The sequence below is a fragment of the Perognathus longimembris genome, chromosome 11 (genome assembly GCF_023159225.1).
Source record: "Perognathus longimembris pacificus isolate PPM17 chromosome 11, ASM2315922v1, whole genome shotgun sequence".
NCBI classification, from domain to species: Eukaryota; Metazoa; Chordata; class Mammalia; order Rodentia; family Heteromyidae; genus Perognathus; species Perognathus longimembris.
Genome location: NC_063171.1, coordinates 35,024,714 through 35,045,982, shown reverse-complemented (window position 1 = coordinate 35,045,982; position 21,269 = coordinate 35,024,714). Strand labels below are relative to the sequence as shown.

General features: G+C 38.7%; 1 protein-coding gene across 4 annotated transcripts in view; it reads left to right on the top strand.

Annotated features, from left to right (window-relative positions):
• Positions 1-197: 197 nt before the first annotated feature.
• Positions 198-21,269, top strand: part of Uap1 (UDP-N-acetylglucosamine pyrophosphorylase 1) — a 33,524-nt gene continuing 12,452 nt past the window's right edge. For 2 of the 4 annotated variants that reach the window (XM_048356915.1, XM_048356914.1), the window contains exons 1-5: positions 603-1,152; positions 6,237-6,573; positions 11,849-12,053; positions 14,499-14,674; positions 16,283-16,455. In XM_048356915.1, the coding sequence (XP_048212872.1) occupies positions 1,084-1,152; positions 6,237-6,573; positions 11,849-12,053; positions 14,499-14,674; positions 16,283-16,455 (960 nt within the window). In that variant the 5' untranslated portion in view covers positions 603-1,083. Of the gene's footprint in view, positions 395-602; positions 1,153-6,234; positions 6,574-11,848; positions 12,054-14,498; positions 14,675-16,282; positions 16,456-21,269 lie in introns of those variants that run through there. The other 2 variants (XM_048356917.1, XM_048356916.1) reach the window with 2 other exon arrangements.

The window sequence follows — 21,269 nt, the reverse complement described above, 5'->3', positions numbered from 1 at the left end:
ACTCCAGCCAGTGGACGCAGCTGGCTCCGCCCCCCCGCCTGTGCGTAGGGGGGCGGTGCCGCAGACTGACAGGACTCCCTGCTGTCTCATTGGGCTAGAGAGTGAGTGACGCGCGGAGTTCCCGCCCCACATCTCCCGCCCTTCTGGCACCGGCCGGGTGGCCTGCACTCCTGAGCTGACGTGTCGGGGCGTCCGGCTTCCGCTCCTCCCCGCAACCACTCAACGCGGCTCGAGGGGCGGGGTGGCCGGGCCCGCGCTCCTCTCGGCCTGAGCCCGGCCCGCGCCGGCCCCCCCGCGGATGAGAGTATATATTCCAAGCGGGCGCGGGACGCCGATGAGTGGCGGAACTGGGGGAGCTGGAGCCGGGCCGAGCCGCAATCGCAGGGAGAGAGGAGGTAGGGGCCCTGAGTCGGTGAGGGGCCGCGGGGACTCCGGTCCTGGGGTGGGCGTGGGGGCGTAGCCGCTCCACACACACGCAGGCTACCGCGACGCGCGCGCAGAGGTGGACACGCGCGCCGTGGGACGGTGCTCCGCCACGCCGGAGCCCGCCCGCGCCCTGCCCTGCGCCCCGGGCTCTGTGCCCTGGGCTCAGCACCCCTGCGACCGCACCCGCCCGAGTGGGCTGGACTGAGAACCCCGGCGGGGATGAATGGGGGAGCTCCAGATGGAAAGGGTAGGGGCCCCTCGGGAGTCAGAGTTGTCTGGCAGGGCGGTTGGGTGTGGGCCCTCACCTGGGTGGGGGATTGGAACCTTGCGGTCTCGGGCCAGAACCTGTGGACAGTTATGCAAGTTTAAGGTGCTGCCCCAGTGGGGTAGGTGGTCGTTGGAACGGCCAGGTGGGTGCGGATTGGCGTCTTGAGTGTATGGGGGAAAGGATTGAGAGGTCCGACAAGGACAGGAAAAATTGTAGGGAAGGTGATAGCTGGACCCACGCTCTCCCCCTTATTAAGACTGGTGGTAGTGGTGGGAGAGGCTCAGATTTTTTGTTTCCTTTCAATTGGCCAAGCAGAAGGATGGATGGGGTTGGAGGGCTGAGAGCACGCATGTGTTGAACAGATGGTTTCTTGAAGATTTTTTTAAAAAATGAAATCTGAAATCTTATATGACACAGAGCCTGTCATTATGTGTTGTAGACCTTTTGGGGGACTTGAGGTGAGAGATTCACTGGGTGTGAACCCAGGGTTTGCAGGAAACCGAAGATTCTTGTTTAGTCTGTCACTGTTAGTTGACTCACATATCTCTGTCACTAAAAAGTCAGTGGTTATGGCTCAGGCTTAGTACTGTTTTTTTAGAAGCTGTAAGAGCTTCGCTTAAAATACATATACATAAAGGGCATACATGTAGCCGCTGAGATAGTGACTGAGGGAAGACCAGGACAGAAGGAAATGCTGGATTTCTTTAGTGCTGGTACTTAAATTCTAATAAAAAAATCTATTTGATAATGATGGATTATCACCACATTATTCTTTAGGCACCTACCTAGTTTTGTTATAATTTCTAGAGCAAATTTCAATTTTCTTTTCAGATATTGATTGTCAGAATAAAGATCGATGTCTTTAAATCTCCTTTATTTGCTTGCTGCTTGTCATTATATATTATATACAATACCACACAGACACAGACACAGACACAGACACACACACACACACACACACACACACTGTATCTCTTAACAGCATTAGTGGGAATCAGGGTACTGTATTGAAAGTACAGAGGTAGTTATTATTGCTTCTAGTAAACACCATAGGTAAACTATACTTGTCCGAAGCTCAAGTACAGTAGTTATGAATATTCTGTAACATAAATGAGCATGTGTGATCTTGAAATGTTATAGTCAAAAGCAAAATTTGTGAATGGACTTATTTGTATAGATCCATTTTCCCCCAAAGCCTCTGAAGGTGTATGAGAATTTAATGACTTCAGAAAAATTTTTCCTTATAGCTTAAAGTATTATATGCTTGCATATGTTTTTTAGTAGATAGAGCCCTCTTCACTGTTGACTCTTGAGACTATGTGAAAGGTTGGTTGTCATAAGGAAGGGTTGGTTTGCACAAGGAAGTAAAATTATTTGTGCTGGTCAAATGATGGGGGAGGGACCAAGAACTAGGATCTCCTGTTCTTTGGTTACCTGTTTACCTATTTCTCTTTCCCCTACAATACACTCCCTTAAACAAGGGCAAAAGCAATATTTAAGGAAAGCACTCTTGCCACTAGGCCATATTCCCAGCCCGGGCAAAAGCAATATTATAAATGATACCCTGGTAACTATTCTTTGGAAGACAGTACAAACATATCTCATTAAATTATCTTTTTTATGACTACAAAATTAAAAATGCATCAAAACTTTTAAAAGTTATACAAATCAATTGAAATGCTTTTGTTTTCTGGTTCTGGGGCTTGAACTCAGAGCCTGAGTGTTCTCCCTGAGCTGCCCAAGGCTAGCACTGTACCACTTGAGCCACAGCACTACTTCTGACTTTTTCTGAGTAGTTTATTGGAGATAAGACTCTCATGGACTTTCCATCCTGGGCTGACTTTGAACCATGATCCTCAGATCTCCGCCTCCTGAGTAGCTAGGAATACAGAAATGAGCTACCAGCACTTGGCTGAAATGCTTTTTAGTACCCTAGTGAGAGTTCAAGGCTCATTCCCCTGACTTTGCTTTTGTATCTGCCTACATTTCCATGGGATATCATTCATACTATAACTTAATATCATGTATACTGATGTCCTTGTAAGTTTTATCTTTTGTATCATCTCTGTACCATCAACATTTCTATTGGATGGCTAATTGATGTTTCAAACAATATGAAACAAATCAAAGTGCTGGTTCTCTCTAGTCTTTACACATAGCCCTCACAATCTGCTCTCCTCCTAATGTTGCTTCCTCCTCAGTAAGTGGTATATGGAATCAGCTTTGCTTGATTCCTATTTGTCACTCAACATTCAATCCATTTCCTAATCCATAGGTCCATTTTGACCACCACTAAACCACCATCATCTCTCATCTGGTTTATATTAGCTATTTCCAAACTGGTTCTGCTCTTGCTCTCGTGTTTTCTTCCTTGTAGTTTTGTTCTCCATCACCCCTAACAGCAGAACAAGCCTTTTAAAAACCTACATCAGATCATGATATTTCATATTTTAGAGTGGCTTACCAAACTCCAAACTCCTCGCCTTTACCACAAGATCCAACTTGATCTGTTCTTTGCTCTCTTGGCCAAATGTACTTTCAATCATTCTTCACCTCATTCGTTATACTCTTCCTTGGATTAAGCACATTCCTGGATTGGGGGATATTTGCTGTTCTTTACTTAGAATGCTTTTCCCCAAGTTATTGACTTATTCTTTATTCAGATGCTTTCTCAAATCAGACCTATAGATGTCCTACCTGACCACTCATCTAAAATAACTCCTGTTATCCTGTGGTTCCTCAGCCCCTTCTCCTCTCCCATTTTATTTTTCTTCAGAGGTTTATCTCTCAGTACTGCCTGATCTTTTATGTATGTATCTCTTATACTGGAAAGTGGGCATGCACATTGTTGCTTTCTTCATTACACATCTCATCACTAAGATCAATAACACATGAAAGTTAATAATTTTCCTTCTTTAATTATTTGTTACTGCATAGTTATTTGCATAGTATAGCTGTGGTTAAAGTGGTAGAGCACTACTCTTGAGGAAACAACTCAGGGACAGAGTTCAGACCTGGAGTTCAAGCCCCAGGACTGGCACAACATAAAAAAGGAAGCTTCTAGGGTAAGCTATTAATGTAGTGAAGAGGGCAGTTCAATAGCTACACATTCAGATGTTGCATAGCAATGTTCCAGTCAGCACGACCAAATATAACATGGTGGTCCTATAGATTACGATGGAGCTGAAAAAATTCCTATTACCTAATGACATCATTGCCCTTGTAACGTCAAAGCATGACACAAAATTTTCCTCATAAGTTTGCAGATGCTGATTTATACAGACCTCCTGCCTCTATAGTTTAGTAAAAGAACAATACAGTTATATACAATCCATATGACTTGTTAACAGTGATAAATTACCACATTACTAGTACTAGTTTACATATTTATTGTACTATACTTCTTACCATAGTTTTGGAGTGTAATTCTTTGTATCAAAATTTTTACTATGAAACAGTATATATGTTATACATGTTATGCTGGCAATAACCTCACACATTTTGCGTTCGCTATTGTCTCTTTTTTTTTGTTTTGTTTTGCCAGTCCTGGGCCTTGAACTCAGGGCCTGAGCACTGTCCCTGCCTTCTTTTTGCTCAAGGCTAGCACTCTGTCACTTGAGCCACAGCGCCACTTCTGGCTGTTTTCTATATATGTGGAATCAGCTGGGGAATCAAACCCAGGGCTTCATATATAAGAGGCAAGCACTCTTGCCACTAGGCTATATTCCCAGCCACTATTGTCTCTTGATTGCATCAAAAGGCAGCTGGGTGGTTGAGCTGTACTAAGTAAGCATGCTATATGACAATCACACAGTGAGCTGATTCTCAGAACATTATCTCCATTGCAAAGCTCTGAATGACTGAGGTAGCACTGATAAAATTTTAGCTGCCTATTTCTTAACCTGTAGGTTCTTTTGTTCTGAGTATGGGACCTGAGTCACTGGGAGGTTAAGTGATCCAGACAAACTCTAGAATTGTGCCGAACAATTTGATAGATTACTTTTCACCATTATGTGAGAGAAGAATGGGTGGTTTCTTTGTTATCTCCTTGTCTGCCTTCTTTTTTTGTAGGCTGTGGGGCTTAAACTCTGGGCCTGGGTGTTGTCCCTGAGCTCTTTAGCTCAAGGCCAGCAGTCTACCACTTTGAGCCTCAGCACCACTTCTGATTTTCTGGTGGTTACTTGGAGATAAGAGTCTCATGGACTTTCCTGCCCAGGCTGGCTTTGAACCACAATCCTCAGATCTCAGCCTCCTGAGTAGCTAGGATTACGGGCGTGAGTCACTGGCACTGGGCTCTTGTTATTCTGTGGGCTGTCCCTCTATCCATGCTTGCTGATGTCTGCAAACCTTGTGAAGGAGGTAGGATCAACAGATGGTATTTTGCAGATGAGAAGATCTGAGGTCCAGCCCTTCTTGTCCTCTTAACTCTTTCATTTGAGTAGTTATAAATGCAGTAATGATGACTTACAGTGAGCCTCACATTTATCCCTTTCAGTCTTTCTTCCTTTGCAACTAATCTGGTTCATACCTTTGCTTTTTAACACCTTCAATTGTCTTTTAACTTGTTTTCCCTACTTCTTGTCCCTTATTACACTTTTTTCATCGCCATTTCTACTTTTTTTTTTTAATCTCTGTAGAGCATGATGCTGTGCCCCATTTAGAAATCTACTGTTGGCTGCCTGTTACTTATTCTGTTAGATCTGCATTCCACTGCATGGTTAACTAGCTTGTAGTCTAGCCCTACCCAATACAGTGTTTGCATAGAAGACATTCACTTTTTTACTGCTCTCTCTCTCTCTCTCTCTCTCTCTCTCTCTCTCTCTTATACATGGTCACTCGGCTCTGCTTTTCTCCTAATCTTTACTACATAATCTGTTTCTCTTGAGACACAACTAAGATGGTGATCCTTATATCATTAGTGATAAAAGGAGGATGGGTGAAATATTTACCAGTAGCTTAGTGGTCAGAGGTCTCGTAGAGAGGCAAAAAGAATGAAAAGCGTGAGTCCTAGACTCAGGTTGCCTGGGGCCCTGTCCCACTCCACCACCTGGTCAGGTTGCTTAGCTGCTCTGTGCTTCATCTCATCAGTGAGATGAATGACAGCAATAGCACAATGCACAACTTATTAAAAGTTAAATCACCCCATGAAGTAAAATAATTCATGCATTGTCTGGGACATGATGCTAGTGTTGTCTAACAAATTTGTTCTCTTCCAAATATTGTCAGAAATTCAGAAGTCTATTCCTGCACATCAAGTTTTTAAAATGTACAGTCATATGGTAACACAGCGGGTATGTTCTAAACCATGCCATTCAGCTGTTTCATGACTGTGTGGACATCATACAGTGTACGTCCCCACACCAAGATGGCGCCAATGCCACTATGCCTGATAGTCTCCTGGGACCACTGCTGTAGTATATGTGGTCTAATATTTGCCAAAACTGAATTAGGTGGTATATAATTGTACTTAATTTAGTAAGGAACTATCTCTCAGGTTTGAGGCATGGACTTTGGTCTGCTATCAATTCATTTTCTTTTGTAGGTTTACAGCTGCAGAAATCCTACACCTGTTCTCATAAAACTTAACTGTCAAAGCACTATGAATACTAATGACCTCAAACTCAGGTTGTCCAAGGCTGGGCAAGAACACCTGCTTCAGTTCTGGAATGAGCTGGAAGAAGCTCAGCAGGTAGAACTTTATGAAGAGCTCCAGGCCATGAACTTCGAGGAGCTGAACTTCTTTTTCCAGAAGGCCATTGAAGGATTTAACCATTCATCTCACCAAGAAAAAGTAGATGCACGGATGGAACCTGTCCCTCGAGAGGTGTTGGGCAGCGCCACCCGGGATCAAGATCAGCTCCAGGCCTGGGAAAATGAAGGTACTGGGCATGTCCTATGGGTTATATAGGTCTTTATGAGACATACTAAAATTGCTTAAGTAGCTAGATCATGAAATTAATATTTTGACTCTCATGCTGTCTTAAGATATCCTCTTAAAATAGCTGCAGTGTCTCCAGTTTCTGTCCCCAATTTCCATACTTCTACTAGATTTCTTTTCCTGAAATTACCTAGCGCAAGTTAAAGGCTTTGATTTAAGCTAGCCTAATCTCAAAACCTGACCTGGCCTTGCCCCTTACTTGTGTGTTGTCAGTCTTGTTTCCTTCTATATTTGCCCTTTTTCCATTGCCCCACATGTTTTACCTGAGCCAAATCATTTACCTCTCCCTGAACATTGTATTATGCCTTTTCTGTCTTTTCTCAGGTTTATCCTCAGCTTGGTCTGGCCTTTGTCTTTTCTCTACCTAGCCAGGTTACCTTGCGAGGTCATGTCTTAGAGTTGTTTAGTGCAGTGGCCTTGCTGCTTACAGTACTTAACACTTATTCTTTAACATTCACCATACCTGCTATTGATGCACATCCATTTCTTCAGTGTCTCATGTTGGAATTAGTTGTCATTCTTGCATTTCATTCTGCCTTATAGTAGGACTTCTTTATGTTTTTCTTCCTTATTACATTGTAAAACCTTGAACAGAGATACCCATGTCTTGCTTGACTATATATCCGATAGCATGTAGAAGAGAATTTGCATTTATAAGCTGGTAAATAATGCTTGTTGAATCGCCTCAAAGATTTTTATTCTAAAACATAATGGAATCTGTTCTCATATCTAGCCCTAAATTGAACTCTTGAGCTTGGCAGAATGGCTCATCCATAGCTTTTTGGTACAGTTGAGAGCTGTATTTTAAGTAGAAATTTTCTAAATATTGTAGCCAAGGCCCTAGGGTGTGTGTTCCTTGTCAAATACAGATCTCATTTTCCCAAGTGTGAATGAACAGATTAGACTAATAATTTTGTTTTTTTTAAAAGACATTATGCAGAAACTAGTATGAAAATAACAGCAATTGCTTATAGCCTTATAAAGTCTGTTTTTTATACTCAAATCCATAACTTGGATGTATGCCTGTTTACTTTTATACATGTGCAATAATATATTTACCCTATCATTGCTATTTTTTTTTGTCTTCTACTATTTGACCTCCTACTTGTCACCACAACTCCTCCTTCCCCCACTATAAAAAGAAACATAATTGACATCAATAACCTTTTGTATACCTCTCTGTATCTTTCTCTGGGCTCACAATTGACTGCTTTCTAGATTTTGGGCCAGAGAGTAATAGAGTTTCACTTCTGGATAGGCTCGCTCATAAAGGAAGAGAAGATGCAGAGATGAAGCAGACCTCTATTCCCTTCATCTCTTCACTGTTACAGCAGTTCTGCATTTTCTTATTTTGAGAATTTGATCTTTACATGAAGCATGTGTGTGTGTGTGTGTGTGTGTGTGTGTGTGTGTGTGTGTGAACATGCTAGTACTGAGGTTGATTTCAGGGCCTGGGGACTGTCTCTGAGCTTTTTTGTTGAAGGGTAGCACTCTACCACTTGCCACAGCTCCACTTCTGGCTTTTTGAGGTTAATTGGAGGTAAGAATCTCATGGACTTTCCTGTCCAGGATGGCTTTGAACTGTGATTCTCAGATCCCAGCCTCCTGTGTAACTAGGATTGTAGGCATTTGCCATAGCACCTGGCTATATGATCTTTAAAAAATTTATTTTAAAAAATTAAAAAAAAATTGTACTAGTCCTGGGGCTTGAACTCAGAGCCTAGGTGCTGTCTTTGAGCTTTTTTGCCCAAGGTTAGAGCTCTACCACTTGAGCAACAGCTCTGTTCCTTTTTTTTTTTTAATGGCAATGACATTATACTAGCTAATGAAATGTACAGTAATCTTTTAGTTTCTAAAATTAGTTCAGATAGAGAGTTCACCAATTAGTCTGCTTTTTATACTTAATTATTTGGGGGAAAACTTTCAGCTATAATATATGATTAAAAAGTAAAGATAAAATATTTCCTCTGACTAGCTTTCTTGGATAGTTTCCTTTAGTTTTACTAGTTGAACAGCTAGTGGATGTCACTCTGCTTGTCTTTGGAGTACTGACAATTTAAATGAAAGTTCTAGTGTGCTCTGCTTCAAACACACTGGGGCTGCTTTCCTTGTTGGAGGTGCATGCCCAAGTTAAAGTTTATAGGAAGGACTAGTTCAAGCAGGAGTTATCCTGCTAACATTTGGCTATAAACTCTTTTCTGTTTCTTGTAAATGTTAGTAGGAAAAGTGTTCACAATCTCTTAGCCTCACAATACATGCTTCGCCAAAGATAGACATGTATTCTAGCACTGGAAATGTCTTACTCTGACTTTAATTTTTTTAAGGCTCTGTTTTGGTTTGTGTTGAAGTGTCTTCGGTAGAAAAACATATTAACTTTTGTGCCCTATAATGGAAAGTTGAAAAGGATGATGCAGTGACATATTTGTTAGTTTTCTGATTATTTCTGCACAAGTTTAGGACAGAAGTTGTTAATTTCTCAAATTTCACATGTGGGTAACTGTTAGGAGTTAACAGTTATAATCCCTGTGTTTGAAACACTGTCACATACAGTTTGAAACATTGTATCATTGCTATATATACTAAAGTTTATGAAATTGTATTTTCCTACTTCATTTTGAGCAGTGTTTTATCTGTCATAGAACATATACTAATTTTAGAGTTCCATACTTTTTGTAGGAGATGACTACTTCAGCCAGTGTATTCGCAGTTGATACTGCAAACAGCACAGCTGCAGCGTTTGTTTTTGAATTGGCTCTTTAATACCTCAGGGACTACTTTGTTTGCAATTGTTTCTTTGCTTGTGAGATGCTTAAGTAGGAAGAAGTTAATTCAGAAACCCCATTTTAATCCAAATGCACATGGATTATATTAGCATTCATTATAATACTTGTTACAGGAGAGATAAGAGGGACATGCCTGTTGTTGTGAAAATGTACACCTAGAAGGCATGTCAATACCACAGTTAAGAAATGACCAGAGTGGTTATCCCATCCACACATAAATCAAAGAATGGAAGAAAGTATGGCAATCCAGCTTTGGGGAAAAAACAACTACACATGCTATGTATGTGAATAAAGGATGAGGCTACTATAAGCTTCTGATTTGCAAAAATTTTACAACTGAAAAAAATCAGAAACTTGGGATGGAGCAATCGTCTGGGGAAGTGATCCAAGGAAAAGAAGTTGCTTCAGAGATGCTTTGTGAAACGATTGAAAGTGATGGAAAGCAGTAGATTGGTGTGGCTGGAATCCAGGCGAGCAGGCCCTGAACTGCCTGTAGGTGGGTGGCTTTTACACCTTCTGGGTAAGATGATTACCTTTAAACAGAGAGTAAAAGGAAAAGGTTAGGAAGAATGGCAAGAGTCACTACTACTGTAAAGCAATCTAATGTACATGTGCCACATAAGGAGATTGTAAGAACAAAAAGATCAAGGGCCTATGTCCAAAATAGGCATCTGGAACTTGAAGAAAAATGTCCAGAAATCTTTCTAATTCAGGGTCTGATATTCCCCAAATGTCTGGACAGGCAGCAGTTTTCTGTTCACAGTTGTGCAGTGATGCAAAATTGGTTCACAACAAAACGTGACCTGAAAGAGGCTATTTACACACTACATTTGTCCTTCCTTGGTGTCATTTTTAGGATTGACTTGTAATTATAGCTAGTGGCTAGGTTTATTTACATAATTCTTAAAAGTTTTAATAATACTGTGAAGCTCCAGAAAACTAAATTTTGTTCTAAAACTAGAGCAAAGGCATCAATGTTTGCTTTAATCTCACCTCACTTCTTAAAGTTTTCCTTGCTTGCAGAGACATAAATTCATGCAGCCTGCTCCTTACAAGCTTTTCTGCCTTTTGCTGCTGAGATTGTCCACCTTTGAGTGATAAAATGGGCTTTAGATAGGAGATGTGCCCAGATTTTGGCATTATTTTGAATAATCTAAATGGAGAACCAAATGCAAATATCTGTCTGTCTGTCTGTCTATATGTATATATATTTGCATTTGGATGTCAAATCCATCTTTATTTTTGTCCAGAGACTAACATTTATTTTAAAACCAACATACATTAAATATACAAGGGGAGATTTCATTGTGACATTTCCATATGTGTATATAATGTACCAAGTAACATTTTTATTCAGGCATTGTGTTTGATTGATATGTGCTGCTAAGTGTTCAGCAGGTGAAAACTGACAGGTTCAAGACAGAAGTAAATCAATAGTAAAAAGAGTCTGCATTTTGCTTTCTTCTGAGCTGCTATAGATTGGCCTATTGATTAAGAATGACAGCCCCTTTGTACAACTACACTAACGATAATAATAGAAAGAAAAAGAATGAATTTTTACACATTTTATTAAGGTATAATTAAATACAATAAAATGCAAATGTACATACAAATATAACTACTCCCCTAGTCAAGAGTTAGAACATTTCCAATACCCTATATAGTATCATAGCCCTTAAGGGTGACTCTCAAAACTTACTGAGTTGAGTTGGGTTTCAAGCCAGGTATCCTAACTTCTGAGCCTGTTTCTTAGCTATTATGCTGTACTTAGTTCTTCATGGCTGAAAGTTTCTTTTATTTATATTTGTGGGGTGGTAGTTTGCCTAGTATATTTGTATGCTATTGATTATAGGCTGGGGGTAATTTTAGTAGCATCTTCATTTACCCTGAAACCTTGGCATCTTCTTTTCTTAGCACAGTTAGAAAGTAGCCAAGTGCTTGCAAGGCCTTTATAACAGTCCTTGGTCCTTGATCTCTGATGCTTTCATTAAAAAAGTTTTATTAATTCATTAAAGCATATCATTAACTTTTTGGGTTTTGGTTGGATTATGTACATTTAATTGCTTTGATGATAAAATGTTTTTTTTTTTTTTTTTTGGCCAGTCCTGGGCCTTGGACTCAGGGCCTGAGCACTGTCCCTGGCTTCTTCCCGCTCAAGGCTAGCACTCTGCCACTTGAGCCACAGCGCCGCTTCTGGCCGTTTTTCTGTATATGTGGTGCTGGGGAATCGAACCTAGGGCCTCGTGTATCCGAGGCAGGCACTCTTGCCACTAGGCTATATCCGCAGCCCCGATAAAATGTTTTTTATTGAAATGATAGTTGTCCATACGAATAAGGTTCCTTATTCTCTTACCTCATGCAGGTAGGTGAGTTTATGCTTATGTCTCTGTATGTTTGTAAAGGTTTTGTGACACATTTTTTTTTTTCTCCTAGGACTTTCCCAGATTTCTCAGAACAAAGTGGCAGTTCTTCTTCTAGCTGGTGGGCAGGGGACAAGACTTGGAGTTGCATATCCCAAGGGGATGTATGATGTTGGTTTGCCATCTCATAAGACACTTTTCCAAATTCAAGCAGAACGTATTTTGAAACTACAGCAGTTAGCTGAAAAACATTATGGCAACAAATGCATTATTCCATGGTAAGACATGTCTCGTGGGCATGTTTGAACATTGGTTGTTTTGTAATATTCAAAGTGTATTGATCCATATTCCGTCTTTTAATTTCTCTCACTATTGGATGCTTTATGCTCATTGGCAGGTGCCATACCACCTGAGCTATGCCTCCAACCCCAATACATTCCTATTTTTACTGATTTTCTTAAGTTATAATTTACTACACAAATTGTAGTTTTATTATATGTGCATCATATGTTACATATAGCATATGTATATGTAATATATGTAATAGAGAGATGGCTTGAATGGCCTTAACAAACAATATACTCTTATCTTTAACTTTTATATCTGGATCTTTAGCAGTACCTGTGGGTACTCCATAGATTTAATTCTTCTGAGTGTACTATGAATTAAATTTCTGATTGAAAATCAGCTTCTTTCTGAAATTGGAAGATGTTGATTGATATCTAGCATTGTTGTTGACATGTTTAATGCCATTCTGATTCATAATACTTTTCTTTCTTTTTTTCCCCTTTTCTGAAAGCATTTGGGGTTCTTTCTTATCTTTAGTATCAGAAATTTCAGGATGATGTGGTGTGGGTCTGTTATTAATTACTCTGGGTGTCCCATGGGCTTTCTCAAACAACTTGTGTCCCTAAGAACCAGATTATATAGTTCTCACCCCATTACTGTTACACACACACCAGACGAAAGCTACGCTGATTTTTTCCACTATGGGTTAAACATGTTCTTAGCTTCTACTTGTATGCTGTGTTCTCAGGACTTCTATCAGGATAGTGTTTGTCTCTTAAGCACCAAGAGCTCACAGGAAATTCTGCTATACTTTGAAAAGAATATTTGGTTTAGCTCTTTAATCACTTTCCCATAGCAGTTTTGGAAGTTAGCATGTTTTGAGGGGGAAACCAGCTGTGTGTTTGACAGCATCAAGTCCCTAATCTTGTTATTTCATTCCCACATGGCCAATAAGAGCCCTGCACTTTCTATGCAGCTGTGGTCCAAGTGCAGATTCTTTACCCATAGCCTATCCCCAGCTCAGAAAATACTCTCAGGCCAAGGCCCCTGGAGATCCTTAATTCTCCTTTGAAAGATTGCCCCTCCTTGGGAGTTTAGCTGTAATCCATATTGCTTCTGGATCTTGCTGATTCCTTTGAAGATATCCTTTTTTTTTTTTTTTTGTATTTCCCCCCAGCTTTTCTAGCCCTTTTCAAAACAAATACTGGCCTACTGTGAGATTTTTTTTTTTTTTTTTATCTTGATTCTCTTGAGGTTTCTGAGGGACATCTGTGTTGTAAGCAGCCAGCATTCTGCTGCCAGCTGTGGCTTCCTACTGTCCTATTGGATTTTTCTTCTCTTTCTCATGTCTTTTCAAAACTAGAATTTCTATTTTTTTTTTAAATAGAGAGCAGTTTGGCAATCTCTTTTATCATTTTCTAAATCACGCCCAAAGTTCAAAATACCCAGAAAGATTTGTTAACTAGATGTATCTGCTATATTTTGAACACAAAGTTTGAAATATTCAGAAAAATTTGTAAATAGACATAGTTGTGATGATAGAAAATCATACTATTTTTCTTATTCTTCCTTCCTTCATCAACTAGTAGTTGAGTGCCTGATGCTAAATGTTATCATTAACCACAATGGACAAACATTTCTACTTATATGTAGTTTATGTTCTAGTAAGGCAACATTTTTACTGTGGTTTCTAATTGTGTTAATTAATTTCATGATAGTACTGAGGCTTGAACTCAAGGCCTAGTACTCTTGCTTGGCTTTTTGCTCAAGACTGGTGCTCTGTAACACTTGAGCCTTGAGCTACAGTTCCACTTCTGGCATTTTGGTTGTTTATTGGATATAAGAGTCTCAGGGACTTTTCTGTCCATACTGGTTTCAAACCAAGATCCTCAGATCTCAGCCTCCTGAGAAGCTAGGATTATAGGCATGAGCCACCAGCACCTGCCTTCTAATGTGTTTTTTTCCTTTGTCATACCAGTATGAGTTAAATTTTTGAGACATAGCTTGTATAATTACACGTTTGAGATATTTAATGAAAGGTTAACAGTTTAGATTATATTTCAAAATTTTATCAAGATAATTACTGAGATCATTAGGCTGTATTGCAGTTCTCATTTTTGTCTATATAGAGTTGAAGTTGTAAATGTAAAATATACTTTGACAATAATCTACATGTTTACTTAAGCCAGTTATAGGTTCTATGCTGCAGGAAATGGTTATATTTATTTTATATATCAGAGTTAATAATTTTTATCAATTTTGCTAAAAGAAATTCCAGCTAATGAGCGTGTCTTATCCCAGAAAAAGATGAAGGAAGTCAATATAAAAAACAAAAGCTCTCATAGCTTTTCTTTAGCTTAGGAAATAGATGACAATTTTCTTTGCCTTAATTCAATCAACATTATTGCTTAGGAAATCTACTTTTCTTTTGCAAGGTACATAATGACCAGTGGCAGAACAATGGAATCTACGAAGGAGTTCTTCACAAAACACAAGTACTTTGGCTTGAAAAAAGAAAATGTGATATTTTTTCAGCAGGGAATGCTGCCTGCTATGAGTTTTGATGGGAAAATTATTTTGGAAGAGAAAAATAAAGTCTCCATGGCTCCAGGTTTGCAATCACCCTTATTTAATAATGGCTAAAAATATTAATGATTATTACTATTATGTTTTTATTTTCTTTTTAACATGGTAATTTGGATGTTCACAACATGAATATTTTTATTTTTTTACAACTTTATCAATGATTTAAAAAGCTCATTGGTGGAACAGAAGCAATTTTTATCATTTTTTAATGGATGTCTGCCCTAGATAGCAGTTTGAGCAGTCTTCAAGATACTCACTCTCTTCACTCAGTATTTTATTATTTGCATGTGTCCATGACTGCCTTATTTATTTATTTATTTATTTAATTTCATTTTTTTGCCAGTCCTGGGCCTTGGACTCAGGGTCTGAGCACTGTCCCTGGCTTCTTTTTGCTCAAGGCTAGCACTCTGCCACTTGAGCCGCAGTGCCACTTCTGGCCATTTTCCGTATATGTGGTGCTGGGGAATCGAACCCAGGGCTTCATGTATACGAGGCAAGCACTCTTGCCACTAGGCCATATCCCCAGCCCCGGCCTTATTTATTATATGTAGTACAAAATTAGAAAATATCTGTTAGTTCGTTAGTGAGAGGCTTGGCCAGTATGTGCAAGGCGCTGGGTTCCCATGCCTAACACAGCAAAAAAGAGAGAAAAAGAGACTAAGTTGCAGTTTAAAAATGAAAAATTTTTAGAAATTCTTTCTTTTTTTTTTTTTTTAAGAATTTAAGTATTGTGTAGTGACATTAAATGGTATAGGGAAATAATTTCAGTAGTTAGAGCAAGCACAAATATAGAACTTTGTACACTGACTAGGGATACTGCTTCACATGATTCCAGGTAGAACACATGCCTTGTAGATTGCTAATGACCCCCACTGGAACTGGGCAGTGTGATGTTTGTGTATCAACATACAGTGACCCCGATAGGATCTCAGGTACAAAAATAAACCTGTTGACATAGGCATATCTGTATGAATCTGCACCTGGAAGCAAGACTAAGAGGGAAGAAACAATCATATTAACAGTGGTGTTTTCCATTATATGTATCTGCTTTTAAATTAATTAATGAATTAATTTTAGTTTTTAATTTTGGGTCCTGGAGCTTGAACTTGGGGCCTGGGTGCTGTCCGCTGTCCCTGAACTCTTCGGCTCTTCGGCTTTACCACTTTAAGCCACAGTGTCACTTCCTTTTAGTTTACTATTCTTAGTATAAAATACTCATATCTTCTTATTTTTAAAATAGGTGAGATTGTCAGTTTGGGGCCTATAAATATAAAGCCAATTTGAATTGTATAAATATTGATAAAACTTGAAATGTTATGAAGTAGTCATTGCTTGATAAATAATTTTACACTGCACAATGTAATATGGACTAAATCTTTTAAAACGGCTGAGCTGAAAATAAATGTTTAGTCTCTGGAGGTGCTTGGTTCTATACTAGTAATGTTATTCTGTTCTATTTAGGTTAGCTAACTGAAAATCATACACTTTTTGGGCACCTGAAGATCCTCATGGATATTCAGTTTTCTTGGTTCAATATGAAACTGTCTCTCAGAGAATGTCATCTCAATTTGGAAACATCAGGTTTCCCTTGGTGGGTTTTGCTGTGCTGTCTAAGGGCTTTTTTGTTTTCCAGATGGAAATGGTGGCCTCTATCGGGCTCTTGCAGCCCAGAACATTGTGCAGGATATGGAGCAAAGAGGCATTTGGAGCATTCATGTCTATTGCGTGGACAACATATTGGTAAAGGTGGCAGATCCACGATTCATTGGATTTTGCATTCAGAAAGGAGCCGACTGTGGGGCAAAGGTAATGCCCTTTCAACTCGCATGAGACTTTAAGTGATCAGTGTCCATATAAACATTCCCGGAGTCAAACTAGTATTATCAAAATAATTTGAATATTTTTGAACCATTTAGCCCCCTAAAGAACCTGAAGTATTACATACTTCTTCCTCCTTTTAACTCTTGCTTGTAGAAGCAATATGTACTTGTCAGTCACAAGTTAAGTATAAAGTATGTGGGGGTATTTATAGATGTTGAGGCAGTGAGTGAGTATAGGTTCATTCATAGCAGGTTGTTTTCAAGCAGATGAACTTATTGCTTATCACAGAGTTCCTGGAGTGACTGGAAATATGGTAAAAATAACAGATTTAGACAGTATCACTAAGGCATTCACAGGAGATGATATTCTGGTGAATAAGAGAAATATGCAGGTGAAGGATGGGATAGTTAAGGAAATTAGCTGCTGCTGGAATGGCCACAAGTACGCTGATGTTATTATGCACGTTGTTCTTTTCAACATGTTTAGTATAGGAGGCATACCTTTGTGGAAGCAGACAATATAATTTAGCTTGGAATAAAATATAGAGAACATGCTATATCTTAAAAACATTTCAGAGGTTAAAATATTGATATAAACATTACTTTTCTGGAAGTCTTTAAATATATCACCTATTATCATATAAAGTATGATACAGTTACAAAAACTTAATGAGACTATTTTGGGAGCATTTGACAAAATGATTACAAAGTTTAGAAAAACTTGGAAAGATGTCTAGGAAGGTGTCGAAAAGCATGATGATGAGAAAAGGAAGAAAATTGGAGACAATCATTGAAATGATTATAAGGGAATCAAAATAGAATGACAGATTCACAGAAATAGATTGGTCATTAGCAGAAATATGTGTATAGTAATTCTAAAATTATAGCAATAGAGCATGTCCAACACCTTTCTACTTGCTCATCAAACAAATAACAAGGTATTACAAACAATAATCACTCCACTGTGCATTAAAATACTAGAGCTTATCCCTCCTATCTGTGTGGTAGTACTCATTATCTAGCCTCTTTCCATCTCCTCTCTGCCCCCATCCCAGTCTATAATGGTCACTAAGTTACATTCAAATTGACTTTTTAGCATCCGTATAAGAGAGAAAACATGTGATATTTGTCTCTTATGTTTGACTTATTTCACTTGATATACCTCAGGCCTATCCATTTTGCTGTAAATGATAAAAGGTCCTTATTTTAATGCATATATGTATATATACACACATATAGTGACATGCACACATATTATTCACCCACTTGTGGACATCTAAATTGATTCTATATTTTAGCTATTGTGAATAGGGCAGAAGCAAACATGATAACAGAGATGTCTCTGTATGCTAACTGCAATACCTTTGGCCTTGTTCTCAGAAGTAGGAAAACTGGATCATATGGTAATTCTGGTTTAGTTTTTATGAGGCATCTCCATGTTGTTCTGTTAAGTAACTGTTAGAAGTTTACATTCCCACCAACTAAGTGTGCAAAAGTTTTCATTTCTGTATATCCTTACCTATACTTTTTATTTTTTAATCTTTTGAGTAATAAAATTAGCATAAAGTATTAAGGAGAGAGATGCACCAATTGTCCTCACTTGATCAGTTCACATATGTATAGTTATGGTATCTTAATCATTTTTTAAGTATTAAAGAAATGGAAATGCTAACTATTCTGTTTTGATCATTACACATTCTGATTAATCACACTATGCCTGATAAATATGTGCAAATATGGGCTGACCTGGAACTTGCATCTGGCCTTGAACTGAAGATCTTCCTCACTCTGCCTCCTAAGTGGTTACAAATGTGTACCACCTCCTGTCTAACTTGTCCCATTTAAAATAAGGAAAATGAGATATATTATTTCAGAGCATAATAATTAGAGTTAGCATAGTATGTAGTAAAATTCCTTGTGGTACTTACTTAACAACCCATCCTTATTATTAAGATAATTTAAAAATGAAAAATTCATTGAAAAATTACATCTCTCTATATCATGACATTTTATTTTTATTTTATTTTTTTAATTTTTATTGTCAAACTGATATACAGAGTGGTTACAGTTTTATACGTTAGGCATTGGATACATTTCTTGTACTGTTTGTTACCTCCTCCCTCATTTTCCCCTCTCCCCTCCCCTTTTCCCTTTCCCCCCACGAGTTGTTCAGTAGATTTACACTAAACAGTTTTGCAAATATTGCTTTTGTAGTTGTTTGTCATTTTTACCCCGTATCTCTCGATTTTGGTATTACCTTTCAGTTTCCTAGTTCTAATACCTGTATACATGGTTTCCAATGTACTCAGATAAGATATAGAGATAGTGCAGGTACAACCACAGAAAGGGGATACAAGAGGATCATCAACAATAGAAGCTACGGTTTCACATCGCATGTTGAAAGTAATTACAATAGTGATATAACAGTCATTTCCATAACATGGAGTTCATTTCACTTAGCATTTCATCTTTTATGTTCATAAGGGTATAGCTATTGGGCTCTTGTGATCCTCTGCTGTGACTAGCCTAAACCTGTGCTAATTATTCCCTATGAGGGAGACCATAGAGTCCATGTTTCTTTGGGTCTGGCTCACTTCACTTAGTATAATTTTTTCCCAAGTCCTTCCATTTTCTTACAAATGGGGCAATGTCGTTCTTTCTGATAGAGGCATAAAATTCCATTGTGTATATGTACCACATTTTCCTGATTCATTTGTCTACTGAAGGGCGTCTGGGTTGGTTCCAAATTCTAGCTATGATAAATTGTGCTGCGAACATTGTTGTGCTGATGGCTTTAGTGTGTTCTTGTTTGTGGTCTTTTGGGTAGATGCCCAAAAGTGGGGATGCTGGGTCATAGGGGAGCTCTATGCTTAGCCTTCTGAAGAATCTCCATACCTCCTTCCAGAGTGGCTGAACCAGTTTACATTCCCACCAACAATGAAATAGGGTTCCCTTTTGGCCACATCCCCTCCAACATTTGTCATTGTTAGTTTTCTTGATATAGGACATTCTTACTGGGGTGAGATGGAATCTCAATGTTGTTTTGATTTGCATTTCTTTTATGGCCAGTGATATAGAGCACTTTTTCATATGTCTCTTGGCCATTCTCATTTCCTCATCAGAGAAGTCTCTTTTTAAGTCTTTTGCCCACTTTTTGAGGGGGCTATTGATTCTTTGTGGTTTTGTTTTGGATGAAGTTAATTTTTTTAGTTCTGCATATATTTTAGATATGAGGCCTTTGTCCATTGTATGGCCGGTAAAGATCTTTTCCTAATCTGTGGGCTTTCTGTTTATCTTGCTAGCTATGTCCTTTGCCCTGCAGAAGCTCTGCAGTTTAATGCAGTCCCATTTGTCCATCCTTTCTTTGATTTGTCACATTTCTGGGTATTTGTTAAGGAAGTTCCGTCCTGTGCCAAGGAGCACAAGTGTTTCTCCTACTCTTTCCTTTAGTGTTTTCAGGGTATCTGTTTTATTTTTGAGGTCTTTGATCCATTTGGAATTGATTTTGGTGCAGGGTGATATATAAGGATCTAGTTTTAGTTTGTTGCATGTGTTGAACCAGTTTTGCCAGCACCATTTGTTAAAGAGGCTGTCTTTCTTCCATCCTATTTTTTTTTTTAGCTCCTTTATCAAAGATTAAGTAGGCATAGTTCTGTGGGTTCATTTCTGGGTCTTCAATTCTGTTCCATTGGTCTTCAGGCCTGTTCTGGTGCCAATACCAAGCTGTTTTTATTACTATAGCTTATAATACAGCTTGAAGTTGGGTATTATAATTCCTCCAGCACTGTTCTTTCTGCTTAGGATTGTTTTGCTATTCTGGGTCTTTTATTGTTCCATATAAATTTCTGGATTGCTTCCTCTATTTCATTAAAAAATTGTGTTGGGATATTAATGGGTATTGCATTGAATTTGTAGATAGCCTTTGGCAATATTGCCATTTTGATTATATTAATCCTTCCAATTGAGGAGCATGGGAGGTTTATCCATTTCCTTAGTTCTGCCTTAATTTTGTTTTTTATGTTTTTAAAGTTCTCATCATAGAGGTCTTTCACTGCTTTGGTTAAGGTTATTCCTAGGTATTTTATGTTTTTTGAGGCTATTGCAAAAGGAGTTGCTTTCCTGATTTCAGACTCAGCGTTCGGGTCATTAGCATATAGAAATGACATTGATTTTTGAGGATTTATTTTATATCCTGCAACTTTGCCAAAGTTTTGGATCAGCTCTAGTAGCTTGGGAGTAGAGTCAGTGGGGTTCTTTAGGTATAGGATCATGTCATCTGCGAAGAGAGAAAGTTTAACTTCATCTTTTCCTATTTGGATCCCCTTAATGTTTTGTTCTTGCCTAATTGCTCTGGCTAGGAAATCTAGTATTATGTTGAAGAGAAGGGGAGAGAGCGGACATCCCTGTCTTGTTCCTGATTATAAAGGGAATGGCTTTAGTTTTTCACCATTTAGAATTATGCTTGCTGTTGGTTTGTCATAGACTGCCTTTATGTTCCCTGGAATCCCAGTTTTTCCCGGGCTTTTAGCATAAATGGGTGCTAGATTTTATTGAATACCTTTTTTGCATCCAGAGATAAAATCATGTGGTTTACCTTGCTCTGGTTGATGTGGTGGATTACATTAATTGATTTGCGTATATTGAACCAGCTTTGCATCCCTGGGATGAATCCAGTTTGATCATGGTGTATGATTTTTTTGATGACCTGTTGAAGTCGATTGGCCAGAATTTTGTTGAGAATTTTTGCATCTATGTTCATCAGGGAAATCAGTCTATAGTTCTCTTTCCATGATGAGTCCT